The sequence below is a fragment of the Hoplias malabaricus genome, chromosome 11 (genome assembly GCF_029633855.1).
Source record: "Hoplias malabaricus isolate fHopMal1 chromosome 11, fHopMal1.hap1, whole genome shotgun sequence".
In the NCBI taxonomy this organism is placed as follows: Eukaryota; Metazoa; Chordata; class Actinopteri; order Characiformes; family Erythrinidae; genus Hoplias; species Hoplias malabaricus.
In genome coordinates, this window is record NC_089810.1 from 19030421 (window position 1) to 19052135 (window position 21715).

The window sequence follows — 21715 nt, forward strand, 5'->3', positions numbered from 1 at the left end:
GTCGGCCGCACTAAACAGAGAAAATGAAAAATGAAAAGTGCCGCTCAGAATTTTTCCCCATGCAAGCTCTAATGAAAAGCCTGTAATTACTAACAGTGGCATGAAATGAAACAGTATTGCCTCAGTAGCAGATGAAAGTAAATAAGACTATTCTCCATTAAAAAGCTTGGGTTTGGAAAATGTTTATCAAGGACATTTAGATTGTTCCTAGTTTCATTTTGTCCGCTCTCCTTCTTTACGCTGCTTATGAACAAACGGAAATAGTCAGAACAATTGCTCTTCTGTTGTTTTGAGGGCATTAATGTAAAGTGTGCCCCCGTTTCACTTCAAACCAAGGTACTGAATGTTCTGCCATCACTCTGGAGAACTTCATACTCATACTTCAGCTTGTGCTTGGCATTTAGCGTGGCATCCCGTCCTCATGCTGAGACATGGCGTTTCTATAGAGATGCACTGGTACTCCTTACAATAGCTCAGTTACTAATTAGAAGGTGTCAGTGACTGGATACTTTTGGACACATGGTGTTTTTTTGCCCACATCACTGTGGAATGAACCTAAATGTCAGCTCGTACCTCTCTCTCACTGAATACAGAATCTGAATGTGTTATCCTTATTTTAGAGACACCTCTGCATCTCACGCTCCTTTTTGTGAATGTGTTTGCACTTCGGTGTTGACTTCCTGACTTATCTTTTTGAATAAGACTCAGAATAAATGACTGCATTTCACTTAACTCCTCCAGCAAAGAGAAACACACTGCCACAGCCTTGGTGATGGAAGTAGCAGCATTATAGGTGAACAGCTCTTTAACCAGATAGCAGGATAGCAGAAAGCTCTCTGGAGGGGGCATGAAGAGTGGACTTAGGCTTTAGAATAGTTCCCCGTCCTTTCTCTCAGCACAAAGATGAGTTTATGTATGTATGAGTATGAGAGTGAGTGTGTGTGCGTGTGTGTGTGTGTGTGGGGGGGTATTTAATCAGGCCATAGTAATAAGAGAAATTATTATCTGCTGCTAATGAGAACGAGCAAATTCAATGAGCTGGAGTAACAGAGCACTGAAGTAAACTGTAACACGAGAGCGCTGATTGACATGCTCTATTCTCTGCTTTCTGGCTGCGGTCAATAAGTCATTTCATACAACATGCAAATGCCTTTACACTGCGCATGCACTTCAGCTGCAACCATAAAAACACTATCCATGTCGGTTTGATTATTACCTTGTAAAGGTTTGCTTGGAAAAAACTGCCAGGAGGTTTCCGTTTTCCAGTGTATTTGCTTTAATTCAAGTCTAATGGTTCAATTTAAGCAAAATGAATCTCACCATGAATATTTTATCAGCTTCCGAACATGAAACATTACAAAATAATTTTTTTTCATCTTCTCAGTAAATTCAAGATCAGATGTCTGTGATCTTAAACCACAAAACAGCAAATTCATCATCGTTAGTTCCTTAGGAATGCAAGATTATTTTGAAGTTGGATTCCAGTGCACTGAGAAAAAATAGTGCTATGTGTTAATTAAGTTTTTCTTGAATAAAATGTACTTGTGTAAAGAGTAATTGTGTTGATGTAAACATTTGTATTAGTATGCAGTTGACTGACACTTAAATTATGTATATTCAATGCAATATTTTCGCTTTTGTTTACATGTACAATTACCTGGTAAGCAGCTGAGTATAAAGAAAAAAGAAACTCACATAAAACCATCATTCATACTTATGTTTATGCATAGAGCTCTCCTTAAAAATGACATTTAATAATGATGCCATAGGACAGTTCTTAAAAATTCTGTGCTCCACTGATGACAAAGTAAATATCTGATTCATATTACAATCAGCGTGTTCCATCGTTTATGATTTTCAAGTTTTGCCCCACCCCCTTCATTGTGACTTCACCCCACCCCCCTCCCACACCTCATGCTTTTGTTTGTCTTTGTTTGTTTCTTTGTTTGTTTCTTGACTCCATCGGTTCCTTTAGGCCAACCTGGCTCCCTCCTCCACCAGTGCCACCCTTTCCCTTGCCAATCCTGATGTCTCCATACTAAACTACCAATCTGCACTCTACCAGCCCTCCGCAGCCCCCATGGCTGCTGTGGCTCCTAGGACCATGCCCCTGCAGCCCGGTGGACCCCCGCTCTGCACCACCCGCCCAGACCCCTTCCAGCAGGCCCTCATCGTCTGCCCACCTGCCTTCCAAGGTGAGAGTCCTACAGTATAAAAACACACAGCAAATAGCACATTAATATGAAATGAAATATCTATAATACTTATATTATTTACAGAGGTAACTGTGATTTGCAAGGGGTAATTGTGAGTTGAATTCAAAGGCTCAGTTGCTGAGGTGTGTGTATGTGTGTATGTGTGTGTGTGCGTGTGTGTGGTCTCCACAGGGCTGCAGGCGTCCCCCTCTAAACATAGTGGCTACTCTGTGCGGATGGAGAACGCTGTTCCCATAGTGACGCAGGCCCCCGGAGCACAGCCCCTGCAGATCCAGCCTGGCCTCCTCACACAGGTACAAACACCAGCCCCATCGCCATGGCGATAAAAACACATGCCCCAAACTAATTATACCCCTCAGACTCTCCCAAAATTCACAATTACTGCCAAATTTGGCTCCAGCTAAGAGCAATTAGCATGACCTACTTTGTTTTAATGATCCGAGTATAATTCACCCTCCTCTGACGGAGTCTCTCTCATAATCGCTGTTGGAACAAAACCTTCTATCTCCAAAATAGCCACTTTACAGGAGAAGGCAAAAACCATCTTAATTTTCAGTCTACATTATTGTGATGATTTAATCTTAAAACATTGTAGAATAAATGTCATGAAATTCTGAGCGTATGTAATAGCTGCTGCAATTTTCAAATTATGTTTTAAAAAATGAAAAACGTTTAAAATGGAGATAAAAGGTTTTGTTTTGACAGTGACTATACTTTACCACAGTAGCACATGGTGCATGTGTGTCTCAGGAGCTGTTCCGAGGTCTTCTCTCTTCTCTGTTCTGAGCGTGTGCCCTCGCTGGTGACTGGCGTCACTGTATCCCAGCTCCGGTGTTTCCTCCCCTGTAGTGAATGGCAGACACGTTCTGACGGACACTGATGGACGCTGCCTCTCAGATGTATGGAGTCTGAGGGTCTTTTTACCCTCAGGGCCCACAAGGAAGCCCCCTCACTGGACCACTGATGTTTGTGTTGAAATTCTAGTCTGGGCAGGAGAGATTAAACAGTTCCAGGCCATTTCAAACAACCCTTAATTGTTTGCATTATTGAATGGAGTGTGCTTGTCTTACTAAGTGGGTGTACTGCATGTCAGGCATTTCTATTCAACATTTTTCTGATGTTTTATTATATTTTTCCCTCACATTTATTTATCATTTATTTTTACACTACTGTGTTCTAATTTGTCCATGATTGTGACATCACAGTATAACTTATTTGGGTGTGAGCAGAGAGGATTTGAACTTTACGTACATTGTACTCTTTTATATACAACAGACTCTAATATGGACACTGTAGGACGTTATCATTGCCCATTTTAAGGTAATATACAACTAAGGTGATGATATCCATACTGACCTGGATTTTGCATAGAAGAAAAGCCTCTCTCTCAGTAAGTGTGTTTGCCTGAAGGTGTGGGTGTCCTCGTCTCTTTGGGTGTGAGCAGAGAGGCAGCGGGTGGTTCCAGAAGGCCCCAGTCTGCCAAGGCCTTTATCTTGATCAGGAATGCAGAAAATGCGGGAACAATTGGGGAGGGAGCACTAGTGCATTCAGAGCCTCTGGGGGTGACAAAGGGCTTTCACCCAGCGAGGGAGGCAGGGCGCTGGCGTCAGGGGGCCGCCGTGGAGAAGACGGTTCTGCTTGGAAAAGAGCCTTATCTGGGTTACTGTCCCAGGGCACACAGGACGATTACACAACCCAGACCAGAACAAGAGGAGAGACAGACTCAGAGCACCAGGAATGTAGGCAAAGAGCTGCAGGGACACAGAGTATGGAAATTTCTGTGTCAGTGTGGTTAGGAAGGAAAGTATCTACTCTGTAATGAGTGCAAAGCTTTATAAAACTTACAAAAGAGTGTAGTTTGCACCTATATAGGTCAGTAGAGCTTTAAGTCTCCCACCCAGAACAATACAAACTGCTGACTGGGGTGGTTCTAGAAAATCTAAATGAGAACAAACCTGTTTGTAGCTTTTTGTTTCTCAGCTTTTACAATCCTAGTTTGCCTGTGTTTATTGCCTTTGCATTGTTTGGAGATAAATTGCAGCCCAGAATTGTTCAACTCCACTAATGACATCCAGTGCCGCTTTCTACTTTCTCCTCTAATCACGATATTTGTTTCAGACAAAACAATTTCGATTCAGAGCAACAACAAACAAAGATGAAGGTGACTGTAAATATGCAGGCTATTAGACCTTCCAGCAAAAGCCTAAAGAATAATTCCTGTAAGAGGAGCCATATACCACAGAAGACATGCAAGTGCTTTGCACTCATGGCCAAACACAACTGAGCGTCTCTCTTTTCCTAAGGCCCCTGTTTAGTCTGTCTCTAAGCTTGAACATAATAGCCCCCTGGCGTTTGTGGTTAGACCCCCTTTGTGTGAGCCAAGTGCTGCAGCCCATACTGATGGCACCGTAAAATAGATGTGCAAATGGTATTAAAGGAACAATTCATTAGTTGTACATTAAACTGCTAATCAATAGAGCTGCATTAAACCATTAGGGCTGCAGACACTCCTCTGCGAGCTACGTCTCTGGGCAAATTACGCCTGGCACTCCCTGCACTCCACTCCAGCCATACAAAACAGCTCCACACAAAGCCTCTGAACAGGGCCCGTGAATTTAATTAAATCCTGAGCTGATTTGGAAAATGTCTAACACATCAGCACTGTGCCTGGAAGATGCTACATATCTTTATTAAGGAAGAGTCTTATCTTTTTTAGAGACGTGAGTCAAGACCATGCTCAGTGTTTTCTTTCTGAGGTTTATTATGAACCTCTAAGATGTCGGTGCCAAGAAAAGGGGAGGAAAAAACTGAAGTTAAAATGAGAGCGACAAAAGCTTTTTGTTATTCCACAGTGGCTTTTTGTCCTCCGAAAAGCTGTGTTTGCTTAGCTTATACAAACTTGTTCCATTTTTGTCTGTATAATCTGCTTTCTGAGCGATGCACAAATCACTTTTGCGCTGAGCAGCAATATATAAATGAGGCTTGCTTGTCTGCTTTACGCTCTGTATTATTTATCTTAGCATAAACATAGTGTTCAAAAGATTTAGTGAAAAAGCAGCATGTTTCTGGTGCTGCTCGCTGCATACTGAGAGCTGTGTGTCCAAAGGGGCTGTTTGACCCATTTGGTTGCTCTTTGGCACATTTTGGCACACTCACCAGCGGTCACAGCTGCAAATAGCTTCATCCTTTTCTCCTTACTCTAAATCTGTGGCTGTGCTAACTATCCTGTTTAGCTAAAGGGCTAGCCCTGTACACCAGGTCTATGCCAAATTCAAAGGGGTGGTCCGTGTTTTAGTTGTTATTATTAGTTACAGCGTTGGTGGAATAACCATGACAACCAAGAACTATTTGAAGCTTTAAAGGGCTCATACCTCAGAAAAACAAAATAATACACCTTAAAATGTCGGATGCAGTAAAGTTTCAAAATGACCCGTTCATTCTCTGGCCTTTACACTGCAAAAACGTCTTCTTTAGTGTTCAGTGTTTTTGTGATGTCACAGCAAATTTACATACAACCATCTTTTCAGTTACAGCCGTTTATCAAATTAATTGCTCTCTTCCTCTCTCTTTATTTTCCTTGCAGCAGGCCTGGCCCTCTGGTACTCAGCAGATCTTGCTGCCTCCAGCTTGGCAGCAACTCACACACACCTCTGTACAGCATGCCACCGTCATCCCCGAGACCATGAGCACCTCCCAGCCTCTTACTAACTGGAGGTACAATCCAATGTCCACTCAGTGATACAATAGTATCTCCAATATTATCTCACTGTATTTCCCATTCTGTCAACATATAACATTATTCTCTATTCAGATACATGAAGAGACCTTCGTCTTGTTGCAAGTGGCTGTGTAGATGGTTCAGTTATAGATATATTACTAGAGAAGAGTGAGCAAATATCTACATAAAATATGGCTGAAATTAATATCAACATATTTTTAGTTTCCAAGTTAGACACTCAAGTTAAACAGATACTACAGTTTTTAGATATTACTGACATGTATTAGTCATACATAAGTTCTGTTAGTTTCAAACTGTGCCATTCAAAATCAGCTTATTTTAAAGTCAATAGATTTTTTTTGATGGCACACACACCAAAATCATTTACATACATCTGCTCATATAGCAACCTCTAAAAATGCCAACATGTTCAAGAGAAGAATGTTACATTTTGAGAGGGCAGCAGTGCTCTAAGCAAACATTTGGTTTCTTATTTGAAAGCCTGCTCAGCAATGCCCTTTCTGTACAAAACATGTAGGTGCAAAAACACTTGGGATCCTTTTAAAACTTTAAAATTGACTGGTTCTGGTGGATGCAAAAAGTTAGAACATTTATGTCAAAACTCCAGCCAGTCAGAGATGTCTGGGGACTCTCCCTAACATTGCACCAATCATGGGATGGTTTCTTAAGCGCCTCTTTTTGAAAGGAACCAGAGTGAATTACACATATTACATTTTTTTGGAGGGGGAAGCTTTATTGATCAGGTTTTCAAGTTTTGAAAGAAACCAGTGTTTGCTTAGAGCACTCTGGTCTTCTCAAAATGCAATAGTCTTCTATTAAACATTTAGGCAGAAAATTAATTCCAAACAACTCTCCTATTCCAATTAATGATTTAAGGAACGGCAGCTAGTGCAATACTAATTTTGGAATGAGGCATCATACAGGACAGCCAAACAAAACATACATCAGTTAGGTAAAGGTACATTAGCAAAGACAGTATGAAGTTGGAAAATGGTCAAGTAAAATTATGTTTTTGGTTTAAAAAAGTAGTAATAATAAAATGCAAAAAAAAGTAGGACGTGACTCTTAAAAAAAACGGAGGGGCGGGTGTAAGATTGCTTGGCAGATTAAAAGAGTTCAGCTGTTATAAACTCTACTAACTGAACTTAACCAACAAACCAACAAACTTGCTCATGAATTATGCATCCAGGAGGAATCACAGTTTTATTTTAAATCTGCTCATCATGAGCACATTTTATAATTTGAGAATTTTATAATCTGTTGGAGTCCCTGAGTGGCTACTAGGGTAGAGTAGGTCCAAGACTGAACTAGAAGAGGAAGCTTTGGAGCTTGCTGATGCTGCTGTGTGGACAGCAGTGGTCGGTGTTAGCCCAGGCTTGGGCTGCGGTGGCTTTGCTGATGTGTGGAGAACAGGAGCTCTACCCCCTCAGCCCAGCCCTCAGGGCTCTATTGTCCTCAGCAGCCCGCCTGCAAAAGTGTCGCACTTCCACTGCAGAGTCAGACATCTCTCCGCTGAGAGCCATCTCTCTGCTGTCACTCAGTTCACTCTGATACAGACATTGCTGCCTTCTACTGGACAAACAGTGCATCACAGCTTGTGTTGTGTCTGTTGACTTTGCGTGAGCAGCAGGGTTTCCAGCCCTGGTAACATACATATCCATTATATTCCTGTATTTCCCTGCTCTAATACACCTGATCATACAGAATACTTATTTAAATATTTATTTAATGGGTATGTTAGAGCAGAGAAAATCCTAACATACAGAAAAGCAGGCACTCACGCAGGGCCAGGTTTAATAACCACTCATAGAAGTAGACAGCTTTAAACAGCAATTTGATGTGTTAAACAATAGGAAATGGAGATGTACGACATCCAGGAAAAGTTAGTTATCTTTTAAACAAGCATTTTTATTTGATATGATACATTATATGTTAAATAGTAGCCAGGTTCATTTTAGGAAAAGTAATATCACGTGTGTGCATTTTTTATATGCAGTTTTGATAAATGTTGCTATCATTTTACAGGAATTCTCATCCACATGGCAGTCATTACAACCCCATCATGCAGCAGCCTGCTTTGCTCGCTGGTCATGTGGCACTGCCTTCCCAGCAGCCTTTGAACGTTGGTGTGGCCCATGTCATGAGGCAGCCAACAAACAATAACTCCTCCAAAAAGAGCAAACAGCACCAAATGAACAGCAGGTTAGTACGTTGATGGTATTTTAACTCTGTTTAAAACTGTATATATTTTACATCAATTAATACATTATTATATGCCCCTTTAAACTGGTTAACAAACCTAATGCATGGGAAAAGCCTCCATATGCATTAATGGTTTATTACATGTATTAGTTTTTATTTATCTAAAAAACCCTAACCTAATTTGGGAGTTCAACAAGCTGTGTACATCACACTATATAAACTAAACACACTGCTTTTTCTGCCAAAAAGCTAGTTTTTATGATGTTTGAAGTTTTAAAATTTATAAATTTAAAATTCAGCTAGTTGTAGAATATATTGGTGCAGATGAATATTCAAAATCTTTTATAATAAATTAAAATGAAATAATAGATTTTAATGTTCATTTTTGGAAACTCACAGTTGCCTTCAGTTATTGTTTTATGTCTCATCAAAAGTCCATCCCTTTCCTTTCAGGAATGTGTCTGCATATGAGGTGTCCTCCTCGCAGGCGGTGTTATCCCCTCAGCGCTCTAAGCGTGTGAAGGAGAACAGCCCTCCACGCTGTGCTGTGCTCCAGAATGGACCCTCTGCTACCTGTGGACCACCACAGACCTGTGGAGGAGGGGGAGGAGGAGCAGGAGGGTGGGGAGAAGAACATCAGGCATCCAGCACCACGCGAGAGCACGCACAACACACTCAACACAACCCCCCACGCCAAACCATCATCATACCAGACACCCCGAGTCCTGCGGTCAGTATCATCACCATCAGCAGCGACACGGATGAGGAGGATGAGCACAAGCAGCCCAGCAACACCAGGTCAGCACAGTGGGAAAAAAAACAGGAAAAAAAGCCAGCTCAGCCCAAGAGGGAATGCAAAGTGAAATACTTAAAAGTGTCTGTGGGTGCACTTACCATTTATTTTTGAGAAAAGGCACTAAGACTGTTTTAGCACTCAGAACATTACTGAAAAGGGTGTTCACTGGGGAACCACCACTGACAGCTTAGTTTCCTCAGTGTGGAGCTCTTCATCTGCATCTGGAAAACAGCCCCAGACTGAATCATTGAATTGAGATTTGAACTGATGGATCTATTTCAGTATATTTGTCCATCCATTCCTCTACCCATCCGCTTATCCAGACTTCCTTACATGAATTTGCATCAACACAGCTACTAAAAACTCCCGCAGTTCTCATTATGTTTATTGCAATGTAAATAAATCATTATGAACAACTGTGGAAAATAATTTCAATAACTTTTCAATCAGCTTAAAAAAAAGCATCATATAATTATATAGTAATTGTAACAGGTGATACAACTGGGATACTCTGATGCATGATGATATATTTAATCATAACACATTATTATGATTATGATATGACTTAGTTGTTATTGTCAGCCTTGCATGCAAGGTCTTTATTGTATTTCTCTCACATTCCCACAGCACATCATCCAAACAGCGGAAGAATGTTATCAGCTGTGTGACAGTCCACGACTCTCCAGACTCTGATTCCAGCAATAACAGCCCCTACAGTGTGGAAGCCCGTACCTCTGGTCCCAATGGCAACAACTATGACTCGAAGGGTGCAGCGCTGGATGATTACAGCAATGGAAACCCCCGCACCATCATCATCCCCCCTCTGAAGAGCCAGACTAGTGAAAGCCTGAATGAGTGTGACCGCCTCCTGCCTGGTGAGGCAGCAAGATAGTCAATAAGAATGTTAAAGTTAAAGATACAGTAATGTGGTGATTTAACAGACACTGAATACACTACTGTTTAGAGTCATATGCAAATGTTTGGCTGCCCTGCATCAAATTATAGGTTTTGTTGATTTTCTAAGTAGTACTGAAAACACAATCCTGTTTATTTCAATCTACACTTACAGTTTTTGCTGAATATATTATCACCTCTCTGACATTTTATAAATGTCTTTGATCATTCCAGACACTATGAACCACCAGAATTCTGCTTACAAGTTTAAGTCCTCCAATGGAGGATTGCCTGGCAACAATCATTCTTCAGGAGGCATTCCGGGAGGCGGAGCTTATCGCCAGCAGCGTACAGGGCCACACCCCTTCCAGCAGCAGCCACTCAATCTTAGCCAGGTATGCAGCTCGTCAGTTTAATCATAGGTTATTTTATATATTATTCACTGTCCAGCCAAAACATTAAAAAAATCTAATTGTTTCTACACTCATTGTCATAGCACAGAAGCGACACAAACGTGTTTAAAAAGACCAACAGCACTGCTGTGTCCGATCCATTCCTGCTAGTGTAACGCAGTGCTGAGAATGATCCTCCACCCAAATAATAACTGCTCTATGGTGGTCTGAACGGAAACCAATTTAAAACACAAACACTTAACAAATCAGCTTTAAGATTGTAGATGTGCTGTCACTGTGCCACCAAAAGTCAGTGATAAAACACTGGTCACCTCCAGGTTTGTTCAGCAGTGTGTGCTTTACGAAGCGTCTCATACTGATTGCAATATTTAGGGCAATAACCTAGATTTTGTACTGTCAGGTTCTAAAAACACTTCAAGTAGAAACCTAAGAGGCCAGTTGGCATTGGGAATGTATTTCACATTCGGAAAAAAAGTTCATTATTTTGACAAACATTGAACTGGATAGTAGTTTGAGTAACATAACAAAAACAAACAAACAAACCTTAGAAAGGTTTAAGCCTTAGAAAATGACCAATACAATTTTTGACGTTTCCATTTTCACCATTGCTTAAAGCTTTGAGTTAATAGTTTGGAAGGCAGTGTTTTGACATCAAACTGTCAGGAGGGGATGGTCTAAATAAAAATCTATAGATATCTATAGATAAATCTATAGATAAAATCAATAAAAATTTATAGATATTTTATTGTTACATATATAAAAAATGCTATATTCAGGCATAGCACATTTTGGTAATTATAAGGTCACTGGATCTATGTTACTGCTTACATTTCTCAAAAAGATACACATTACATCAAAGCAGTAGAACCTATATATTTCAAAAGTAAGTTATTACTTTGTAGGGTTAATAGGGCTTTGTGAATTATTTCATGAAGTTCAGGCGTGATAAGCCAAACAAAAGTGAGAAAAAACAAACAAACAAAAAGTAATTTTGAAAAATAAATAAAAAACAATCTTGGCAAGCCAAATAATAACTGCTCTATGGTGGTCTGTGGTGGTCCTGACCACTAAAACAGCGTAAAAGGGTGCTAACAACTTATGAATAGCAACATAGGGGCCAAGTCAGTAATTGTGGAACTACTAAGTGCACCTGGCTGGTCAGTGGAGATGATAAAATAAACGAGGTAAACGAGAGTGTAAAAACGAGGTAATTTTTTATTTTATAGCTAACTGGTGTCAATCTGTAATCAGTATCTGAGCCAAATGTATTTCTCAGATATATTAAAATTCATATCCTTTAAGACTGTTGTATCCCTTTATTTTGGCTCACACCACCTTTTTCAACTATATCTGCCTTCCAAATTAATTAAACCATTTCCAGCCTTTTACAAATATGCTACAGAGAAGATTTGATATTTGTATGTCTGTGTTTATGATTAATGCTTTATGCTGAATTTTATATGTTAAAATAGAAACAACAGAAATGGCAATTGTTATTTTGAATCTATTTACTTATGATGCACACTAATGAAGGGGAGCCAGATTCTGCAACCACTACTTTTAAATGCCTGGCTGCAGCATTTGGCTTCACAGTGATGTTTTTGATCTTTTTTTAATACTGAACAGTAAGTCATACTATTCCTTTAACCACATCAACAGGTTTTATACGCTTTTAAAGATTTATAGCTGAAAAATAACTAAAAATAGTGTATAAAATTTTTGTGTATCTGCTTGGGGGTTTGTATATGTGTAACCCTTGTACACTATCTTTCAGGCTCAGCAGCACATGGCAGTAGAAAGAAATGGAGGGCACCGGAGACAGCAGGCCTACATCACCCCTACCATGGCTGCCCAGGCTCCTTATTCCTTTCACCACAACAGCCCCTCTCACAGCACCAACGTCCACCCCCACCTGGCTGCCACACATTTGTCGGGCCAACCCCACCTTTATACTTACACAGCTCCTGCTGCCCTGGGCTCTACTGGTACTGTGGCACACCTGGTGGCGTCACAGGGATCAGCCCGCCACGCTGTCCAGCATGCCAGCTACCCCCCAGGCATCGTCCACCAGGTGCCAGTCAGCATGGGTCACAGAGTGCTGCCTTCACCCACACTGCACCACAGCCAGTACCAGGCCCAGTTCGCCCACCAAACATACATCAGTGCTTCACCCGCCTCCACTGTCTACACTGGATATCCTCTGAGCCCCACCAAGATGAACCAGTACCCTTACCTCTAAAGATGAAAACACTGGAGCCTAGCCTATCGCTGCTTATACCATTCTACCCCTCCACTCGAGACAGAGTCCTGCTCAAGCCTAAATGGCCCCAACCCCGTCCCTGACACGCTTAAACTTGAAGACAATTAAGATGCGGAGTGAGAAGTAGAAGAAAAGGAAGAAGTAGAGTACCCTGGGAGAGAATATAATGGCATGGAAAAGGTTTAAAGGAGTTTTCTGAGTTTATTTTTCTTTTAAAAAGGGCCAGTTAATTATTTTACTTTAGGTTTTTCCTCATTCTTCACATGGAAATCAGAGACTTTTTTTTTCTTTATCATTATTGAGTTCTTTTACAGCAGTGTCACACCTGTTGGCATTTTTAGGAGAGATGGAGAGCTTTGTTAAACCAAGATTTTGTTTGGTTGTCTGATTTTCTTTTAAAGGCATTCACTGACTGTTGAGATGAAGTCACATTCTGGATAAGAACTTGGGATAAAGGTGAAATACGAATATCTGCTGCTCTACAAAGAAAAAATAATGATGGCCTTGAACTGTCTTAAACGTTTCCAAATCATGTGGTGAAGGGTACATGTATACCCCGCCGTCTTCTCCTGACAACAACTGGAGGAATCTTCTGGAAATATGACAGAAAAGACAAAAACTTTCTAGTGTATTTATAGACTTTTCTCTGTTTGTGTTCATGTTTAGAAAAGAAAATAAGTTTTGTCATACCGTAGGACATTTAGCTAGGCCCCCTTTTTAGAATGTAGCAGGCTGCAACCGTTTATTTTATGAAGAACCTTTCTGATACCAATAGATTTTTTCCTTCTCTTTAAATGTGATTGCACAAAGTGGTTGTAATAACAAGCATGTACAACATAAAAGTCTGTGTGTGCGTGTGTGCTGCCGTCAGCCATGTGCGTGGTACACCTTCCTCTGCACCTTTGTGCGATGTAAATCTCCATGGTCTTAGGTTTATCATTGTTCCCTCGTAGTGCCTTACAGATATTACGACAGTTTACTTGGCTGGAAACTTTCTAGAACCAACAGAAACTAGCCTGTGAGATGGCTCCTTGGTTGAACATCTTTTTGTCTGAGGTGTTTTTGTTTTTGACTTCCAGGTGTGAGCATAGTCCTAAATGTTATTTATAGCTATATTATTATACACCGAAAACCATCTTGTACAACAGTGCTTCTTCTTTAGCGTGCATGAGGTTATTTGACATTTTAGATGAAGATAATTGCTTGGGGTAATGAACCAAAGTTGTCATTCAGTAAGATTAGTAACATTGGTTACTATATTATATATAGAGTATGTTTACTGTGTATCATAGCTGTGTCTTAGAAACCTTGATACCCACCCAGTGGCACTGACTTTAGGCTGTGTTTGTTTTTGTCATAAAAGGGAATTCACATGTATATTGATGGAAAAACTGAAGCACTACACAATTCGTCTGACATCTGCTACATAAAGGCTGATTATTAGTCAGAAAAATGAGTTTGTGGACAAAGATCAGAATATCATCTGCTAAAAGAATTGAAGTCCAGATACAGCACACCAGGCGCTGAAAGGAGATGAGAAGATTCTGAGTGTCTGCCAAGAGAGTGGCCATTTGATTGGCCCCTACGAGCCTGGTGCAGATAATGGTGTAGAAACAGTAAACCTGGGAGGGTGAGAGAGCGGGTCAAGGTAGGGACAAGAGAGATTAAGGTGCTAGAAAATGGCACTGAATGGATTTAGATGGGAATTGTAGGATGGGAGAGAAAGCCTAAATTCCGCATCCTAATGAGGATAGCATGTTGGTTTTGAGCACGTAGAACCTGGAGGAAGCTGCGCTACAGGAGGCACTGCATGGATGCACACCATACTCTGATCCGAAGCATCGTTCAGCAGGGTCAGGAAGATCTGACTGGGTTTTTAGTCTCTGCTTCGAAGGCTGTGTTTTTCACAGCTGCCCTGCATGAACTGAAGCTAATTGCAAATGTGTACACCTGGAAGAGTTATGCCCAAATTTATCTGTGTTATTTTGTTGTTTCTCTTCATCTTACTTAAGGAATCACTTGTGCTAGGTATCACTTTGAGAGAAAGGGATAATTGATAAGTTGAAGAATTTGTGGGCCAATGTTTTGTTTCATTTTGCTGTCTTGAGTTAATGCTGACCTGTCAAGTAGCCAATGATTTAATTACGTTTTGTGGTCTTCATTTTGTCAGAAAGAGGGCACATGCATTTTTTAATGCATCTAGTTCTCCCCTCTCATGTCATACCACAGTACATGCATTTGATGTGGTTTTGTTTTTATATGCTATGATACAGATATATTGTGTTATTTTAGAGATTGCTGCAATAGTTTATCATGGGTGTTTATTAGTGGATTTTTTAAAAATATAATTATTCATTAAGCTCTACAGATAACAAACAAACAAAAAAAACCTTAAAATTGTACCTGTAACTGGTGGTTGTTAAGTTACAGTAATGCAGAAAATTCTTAAGGGGGCTCAAACTTGTGCAAAGGAACCTGAAAACAGAGTTTGTCACTGTGCTGACTGAGGTTCAACCTTTAGTCAAACAAACACCATTAATAGCTGGTCCGTTTCTAGGGCAGTTGGGATGCCTTTTGCTTTTGTAGTTGTATTTGGTTGGTTTAGGCTCACTGGCTCGAGCACACTGGGAGGGAGAGGATCCTCTGTTATCAGAACCACATAAAAAACATTCCATTCCGGAAGGAATGTCTATAGTCTCCAGTCATCAAATGGACACTGGCCTATCTGACCAAATGGGGACTCAGCTGTGATTTAAGACTTTAACTTCATCCCACCAAAGAAATTCAGCATGAAAACAATGCACACAACTTCCCCTGACAAAAACTTCAACAAACATAGAAATACACAACTACAGCACACATATTGTACACAAATGCATATTCTTACAAAAAAAAAAAAAAAACACCAACACATCAACTAATCCAGTCTTTAGAGCCTCTTAACTGTGCATTGTATGTTTTAAGCTGGTCAATGTCCTTTGTGTTTGAATCATTGTTCTACATTTCATCTGATGTAGACCCATTATCTGTTTTACTAAATGTTGGTTCATTTTCTCATTAGATATAGTTATTAGAATATAAAAAAAATTGGAATATATAAAAATAAAGACAAAACTAAATGGATGGAATGGTAAACCCTTTAGCAAAATGGCCACTAGTGCAAGATGAATGTACATTGTGAGACTAAAACATCTGATATATATCATGCTTATAGCTACCAGTAGATGTGTCATGTTTTTATTGCTACTCTGAACATTGTTTCCTCAAAAAGAATGCAATAAGTCTCACAAGAACGAACAGGCTTGCCAAGATTGTTTTTTATTTATTTTTCAAAATTACTTTTTGTTTGTTTGTTTTTTCTCACTTTTGTTTGGCTTATCACATCTGAACTTCATGAAATAATTCACAAAGCCCTATTAACCCTACAAAGTAATAACTTACTTTTGAAATATATAGGTTCTACTGCTTTGATGTAATGTGTATCTTTTTGAGAAATGTAAGCAGTAACATAGATCCAGTGACCTTATAATTACCAAAATGTGCTATGCCTGAATATAGCATTTTTTATATATGTAACAATAAAATATCTTTGTGATTTTTATTTAGACCATCCCCTCCTGACAGTTTGATGTCAAAACACTGCCTTCCAAACTATTAACTCAAAGCTTTAAGCAATGGTGAAAATGGAAACGTCAAAAATTGTATTGGTCATTTTCTAAGGCTTAGGGGTACTTCTTTTTTTGTTTGTTTGTTTGTTTGTTTTTGTTATGTTACTCAAACTACTATCCAGTTCAATGTTTGTCAAAATAATGAACTTTTTTTCCGAATGTGAAATACATTCCCAATGCCAACTGGCCTCTTAGGTTTCTACTTGAAGTGTTTTTAGAACCTGACAGTACAAAATCTAGGTTATTGCCCTAAATATTGCAATCAGTATGAGACGCTTCGTAAAGCACACACTGCTGAACAAACCTGGAGGTGACCAGTGTTTTATCACTGACTTTTTGTGGCACAGTGACAGCACATCTACAATCTTAAAGCTGATTTGTTAAGTGTTTGTGTTTTAAATTGGTTTCCCTTCAGGACACGGGCTGAAATGTTTTGGATCTATCTCTGCATGTGCAAATGTGCTAAGAGGCCAAATATTACAATATGGCCATTTTCCATAACACATTTTAGAACCAAAAAAGTAAGCAATGACCTTTAACCCCGAGTTAGAGGTCTAAAGTAATTTTAACTGAACCGTCTTCTGATTCTCTGTAAACTGATCACAGACTGAAACCTGACTGTGTCACCAGCCCTAAAGGCTCTTTGTATTTGTTAAAAATTCAGTTTACCTGGTGATTTCCAGTAATGTGTACTAGCTAAAGTATAAACTGTTCTCCATGTATACATAACAACAAGAAACAGATGGATTTGCTCATACAGGAATTACAGTTTGTCACACAACACAAATAACCAGTGTAATGTTATGTAGCTGTGACGCACTGTAGCCATTTCTGCAGCCATCTGTGACATGAACATTTTTTTTACTTGCACAGCAACAAATGTTCACAATAAAATGTAAAATAAATATTTTTCTATAATGTCTGAAGACCTAAGAAAGCATCAGACCCTGACCCTGATTTTGCTGTATGGTTTTCAATGGTGTATCTCATTAGTTGTTGTCAAAGCTATTGTGTGCTGCAGTATTTCCAAGTATATTCTTTGTTAATGTCTTTTTTATTATTATTATTTAGCTTTCTTTATTGGGGATTTGAAGAAGTGTGACGTCTCATTATTTCAAATTGTTAACGTAGCGCTATGTGTACCCTATACCTTAGACTAATATTATTAAGTATGTTATGAGAATGGATATTTTACTGGCTTTATAGAATGTTAAAATGAATATAATAATAAGAAGAATGATTTAACTCCTAAAAGTTGAGTACTTGCTACTAAGCGCTTGTGTTACCATTAAGATGTTGTGTGCTTCTCTTAATTTTCGTTGTAGAAAAATTGAGTGAATTTATATTAGGCTTTGACAACTAATGATAGCAGTGTAAATTTACGGAGGATTTTGACAAACATCTGGGTTATAGAAGAATATAGTTATTTTAATTGTTCTATTTACTAACTGTAGGGTGAGAAGGGGCTCGCATTGTGGTGAACTATGTTATAGCTTGTTATTCACTGTTACTTTTGATCATTTTTTCGGTCTCCGAGGTGAATCGAGTTATTAATGAGAATTTGTATGCTCACATATGCATATTGTATATGTGTAGAAATGTAATCACACTTTGTCTTGGATTTACATTAAACTGTTAAGTCACGGCATTTGTCTCCCTGTCTCATAATAATTTCCTTCTGATGATTTAAAAGACTTTTTATGGCAGTTTATAGAGAAGTGTATTAGTTTAAATATAAGTTAACACAGTGAATAATATTGCACTTGATTAATACAAGCGCATATCATATAATTCTATTAATATAATTTTACACCCCCCACACACAAACACATCAGGCAGTTTACACCATATATTTACTTGAAAAAACCTTGAGTACACTTGTTGGGTAGAAGATTTACCTTTGCATCATAATATATTAAAAATAATAGAATAAAAATAAAACTTCAAAAGGGCAAAGGTTAAATATATATTGTGTTGAAAAAAGAAAGAAAAGCAGATTGCACTGCAAAGGGTGGTCACAAATAATATTTATGTTTATAAGTAATTTTTTTTTGCAAAACCTAGCTCAGAACGTTGCCTATTCAAATGTTGAATAGTGCGTATGTTCAGAACACATCATATAGGTGTTTTATAATTTATGCATAAAAATAAAATTTCACATTTATTCATAAGCGAATCCGAGGTTCCTTGGTATTAATAATGTAACTTAGGCTCACTTGACATTATTTCCTCTGAACAGCTGTTTGCTGATACATCTGTATTTATTTTAGCATTATTTAAACAGAACAGTTTTGCATAATTATAAATATATTTCTTTTCTTCTAAATATGAGCTCACTTGTGCAATAATTTAGTAAATTAGTTTATTCATATACTTGCTTCTTATTACCACAAGAGGGCAATATGAGCTAACATAGTCACTAAAGTTTTTTAAAATAACAGTGATCTATTAAATGCCTCATCACCCTTTGTCTATTTTGTCTATTTATTTGCATCTTTGTGCTTGAAACACATTATAAGGTTTTATACTTAAGAATTTTCTTATAGGTTTTTATAATGTGTATAATAATAATAATAATAATAATAATAATAATAATAAAATTAATATAGCCATATTTGAAAAAAAAATTTCATGGGCTGTTCTTAATAGGTTATGATAAATGTACATTTTAGTTATGTCTTGTAGAATTCACTCAATTCTGCTTTCTCAGTTGCATATCTATGAAATATCTGGCTAATCCACTTTAAAATAAATTAGTATATTACTCATTAATTAGTATATTACTTATGATTTTAATGACATTAGCATAATTATTAGTTTTGTGCATTTGTTGTTCCTAAAATGTTTGAAGACACTGATGTCTGCTACTTTTTGCTGCATCCAGGCTGGACATTCTGTGTAACCTCTGTAGATGTTCTGGATCAGCTCCACATGAGCTTAAAGTTCCCATGCTCATGACAAGTACCTGCTAGATGGGTAAAAAGCCCTCATGTATTGCGCTGTGGAGAAGGTGGGTAATGTTTTACTTTGCCTTTAACACCATCATCCATTTCAAACTGGTCTCCATACTCAACTCTCCTGCAATAAGTCAAAACTCTGTAACGGGATCTTGGACTTTCTCACCTGCAGACCACATTCTATTAGATTGGGCAACCATACCTCCTGCACCCTTACAATCAGTACAGGATGCCCACAAGGCTGCATACCCTCATCCATACCCTGCACACAGTACACCTATGACTGCATCACAAACCACAGTCCCACAACAGTTTTAGGCAACATGACCAACAAAGGACAAGGGGTCGTACAGAGAGGAATTAAAGCTCCTTGAAAAGTGGAACACTGACAACAACCTCTCCCAGTGTCAGCACATCCAAGGAACAGCCTGCTGATTTCAGGAAGGGGAGTGGAATGCACACACCCCTGAGCATTTAGGGGATTATGGTGGAAAGAGTGAGCAGCTTCAAATTCCTGTGTGTCCACATAGCTGTGGTTCTCACCTGGTCACTCAATACATCACACACAATGATGCTGTCATTCCACCCATACAGAAGTCAGTGGAAAGCCATCAACAAATTCTCAGACCCCATACACCCTAGCCACTCCTTGTTGCAACCCCTGCCATCTGGTGCTGGGACATCAGAGCCAGGAGATTAAAAAAAAAAACAGGTTCAAGAATATTTTCTACATATGCGCTGTTAACCTGGATACACCAGCAACACCAACGATATCCTGAATACACACAAACAGACTGCCTCTGACCAAGCTGATCCTCACAGCTCACTAGCAATTTACACTTTGCGTTTTATCTGTAACTCCCTCTACTATTCTTAAGCTCTGCACTGTATTCTCTAGCTAGCAAAAAGCATACCTGACTTCTAAGTTGCTATGTTGATTACATTGTCCATAGGTGTGTGAGTGAATGAGTGAGTGTGTGTCGCCCAGCGTAAGACTGGCGCCTCCTCCAGGGTGTGTTCCTGCCTTACGCCCAGTGATTCTGGGTAGGCTCCGTACCCATCGCGACCCCGAACGGGATAAACGGTTACAGACAATGAATGTCTTGTGTTGTACCTTGTGTACAGTGATCGTTGCCGTGGAAGCGCAGACGCCGCTGGGGGAGTCAACCAAACCCGGAGAGTGACGGACAACGCTCTCAGCCAATAGCCGTGGAGCTCATCCGAATAAATCTCCACATTAGGCCTGTGAAAGGGGAGGAGGGAAGGATGCTCGGAGTGAGAGAGAGAGAGAGAGAGAGAGAGAGAGAGAGAGAGAGAGAGAGAGAGAGAGAGAGAGAGAGAGAGAGAGAGAGAGAGAGAGAGAATATCAGGCTCGTAGAAAATCATCCCGTTATGTCCGGAGATCATGGAAAACCTGGAACTTTTGTGTAGACCTGCGCCTGATGTGAAACTGAGTGTGGATTACATCGACTCATATTCATCTGGAAATCCATTTAGTCTCCGCTCTGACTGAGGGTAAGATCTCTCGCTGGGCTTTAGCTAGCTGAGATTTCAGAGAAGCATGTGCATTGAAAAACGTTTAATAAACGTCCATATTTCCGAACATTAGCAGGCACGGTTCTTTGACGGTTAACACACGGAGAACTGTATACCACGGTCGTTTTTCAGCAGCTCTGTGGTCACAAGATGACAACCGTTAACACCGTTGCTGTCAGATTCGCTTTGCTTCTCGTAAGAAGTAACGTTAATGTTAATGTTAGCTAGGAAACGTTAAAGGTTAACTTACGTAATGGAACGTTAGCTGAAACGTCTCCAATGTGGTATCAGAAAACCGTTAAAGTTACCTGAATAGCGGTAACGTAAACCGTTACATTACGGCGAAATCAGGATAAGAGGCAAGAGACTGCTCCATATCTAGCCAGTAGTTTCAGACACACATTGCGGTTATTGAGTCACACATTGAGCTCCATTTAATACTGCAAACGTTACCTTACAGCATTACAAAGAAACGTCTATAACTAGTGAGTGGTTTTATTCACACCAATAATAAGACCGTTCACGTTACCTAAACCTAGTAGATAGTACTACGTTTTTCAACGAGGGAAGAGGTCCGTAGTTAGCCGGGTGCTTTAGTCACAGACAGCGGCGGTTAATCAGCACTTTATCCCATCACAACCTAGCGTTAATGTTAGCTTAATGGTGCTGAATTCTTTTTCGAAAGCTTCTAATACACATTTTCCAGTCCACCTTAAATGGAACCGCAATCCCATTCTGTCGTCTGCACCATTTAAGGTGGAACGTAAAATAAAGCCAACTTCAGGTTCGTTTGCTTAATCCCAGACTGTAACCCGCGTCTTAGCGTTAATGAAGCTAGCTGTGTGTGGAAACGGACTCGACAGCCGCACTCCGTTCTCTGCGTTCGGCTGTAAGTTGACCGTTATATTCAAATGAAGTGATTTCGTTTGAAAGCTAAAGTAACGGGAACAAAGGAGCGCCTCAAGCTCGCGGCATTGGCTGGGTAGAGGGCTTTGGGTAACCAGTTCCCGTTTATCTCTGGTGCTGTGTGCGTA

General features: G+C 39.5%; 2 protein-coding genes and 1 long non-coding RNA gene across 9 annotated transcripts in view; 2 read left to right on the forward strand and 1 right to left on the reverse strand.

Annotated features, from left to right (window-relative positions):
• hipk2 (homeodomain interacting protein kinase 2) overlaps positions 1-17829 on the forward strand; it is a 117357-nt gene extending 99528 nt beyond the window's left edge. Inside the window, exons 9-16 of one of the 4 annotated variants that reach the window (XM_066684794.1) lie at positions 1976-2195; positions 2388-2509; positions 5800-5930; positions 7981-8157; positions 8611-8955; positions 9581-9828; positions 10082-10242; positions 12035-17829. In XM_066684794.1, the coding sequence (XP_066540891.1) occupies positions 1976-2195; positions 2388-2509; positions 5800-5930; positions 7981-8157; positions 8611-8955; positions 9581-9828; positions 10082-10242; positions 12035-12499 (1869 nt within the window). In that variant the 3' untranslated portion in view covers positions 12500-17829. The remainder of the gene's footprint in view (positions 1-1975; positions 2196-2387; positions 2510-5799; positions 5931-7980; positions 8158-8610; positions 8956-9580; positions 9829-10081; positions 10243-12034) is intronic. The other 3 variants (XM_066684795.1, XM_066684796.1, XM_066684797.1) reach the window with 3 other exon arrangements.
• LOC136709508 (uncharacterized) lies at positions 2906-21548 on the reverse strand. 3 transcript variants are annotated; one of them, XR_010804502.1, is made up of 7 exons: positions 21211-21548; positions 20260-20388; positions 9052-9174; positions 8868-8882; positions 8555-8748; positions 3573-3967; positions 2906-3201 (listed from the first exon to the last, which is right to left on the reverse strand). It is a non-coding gene; the product is annotated as an uncharacterized lncRNA (long non-coding RNA). The 3 variants fall into 3 exon arrangements; XR_010804501.1 differs by having other exon boundaries at positions 20579-21548; XR_010804503.1 differs by lacking the exons at positions 2906-3201; positions 3573-3967 and adding an exon at positions 7747-8121 and having other exon boundaries at positions 20579-21548.
• Positions 20511-21715, forward strand: part of si:ch211-1e14.1 (UPF0606 protein KIAA1549) — a 56609-nt gene continuing 55404 nt past the window's right edge. For both annotated transcript variants that reach the window (XM_066684791.1, XM_066684793.1), the window contains exon 1: positions 20511-20660. The gene's annotated coding sequence lies outside the window, so the exon portion shown is untranslated. The remainder of the gene's footprint in view (positions 20661-21715) is intronic.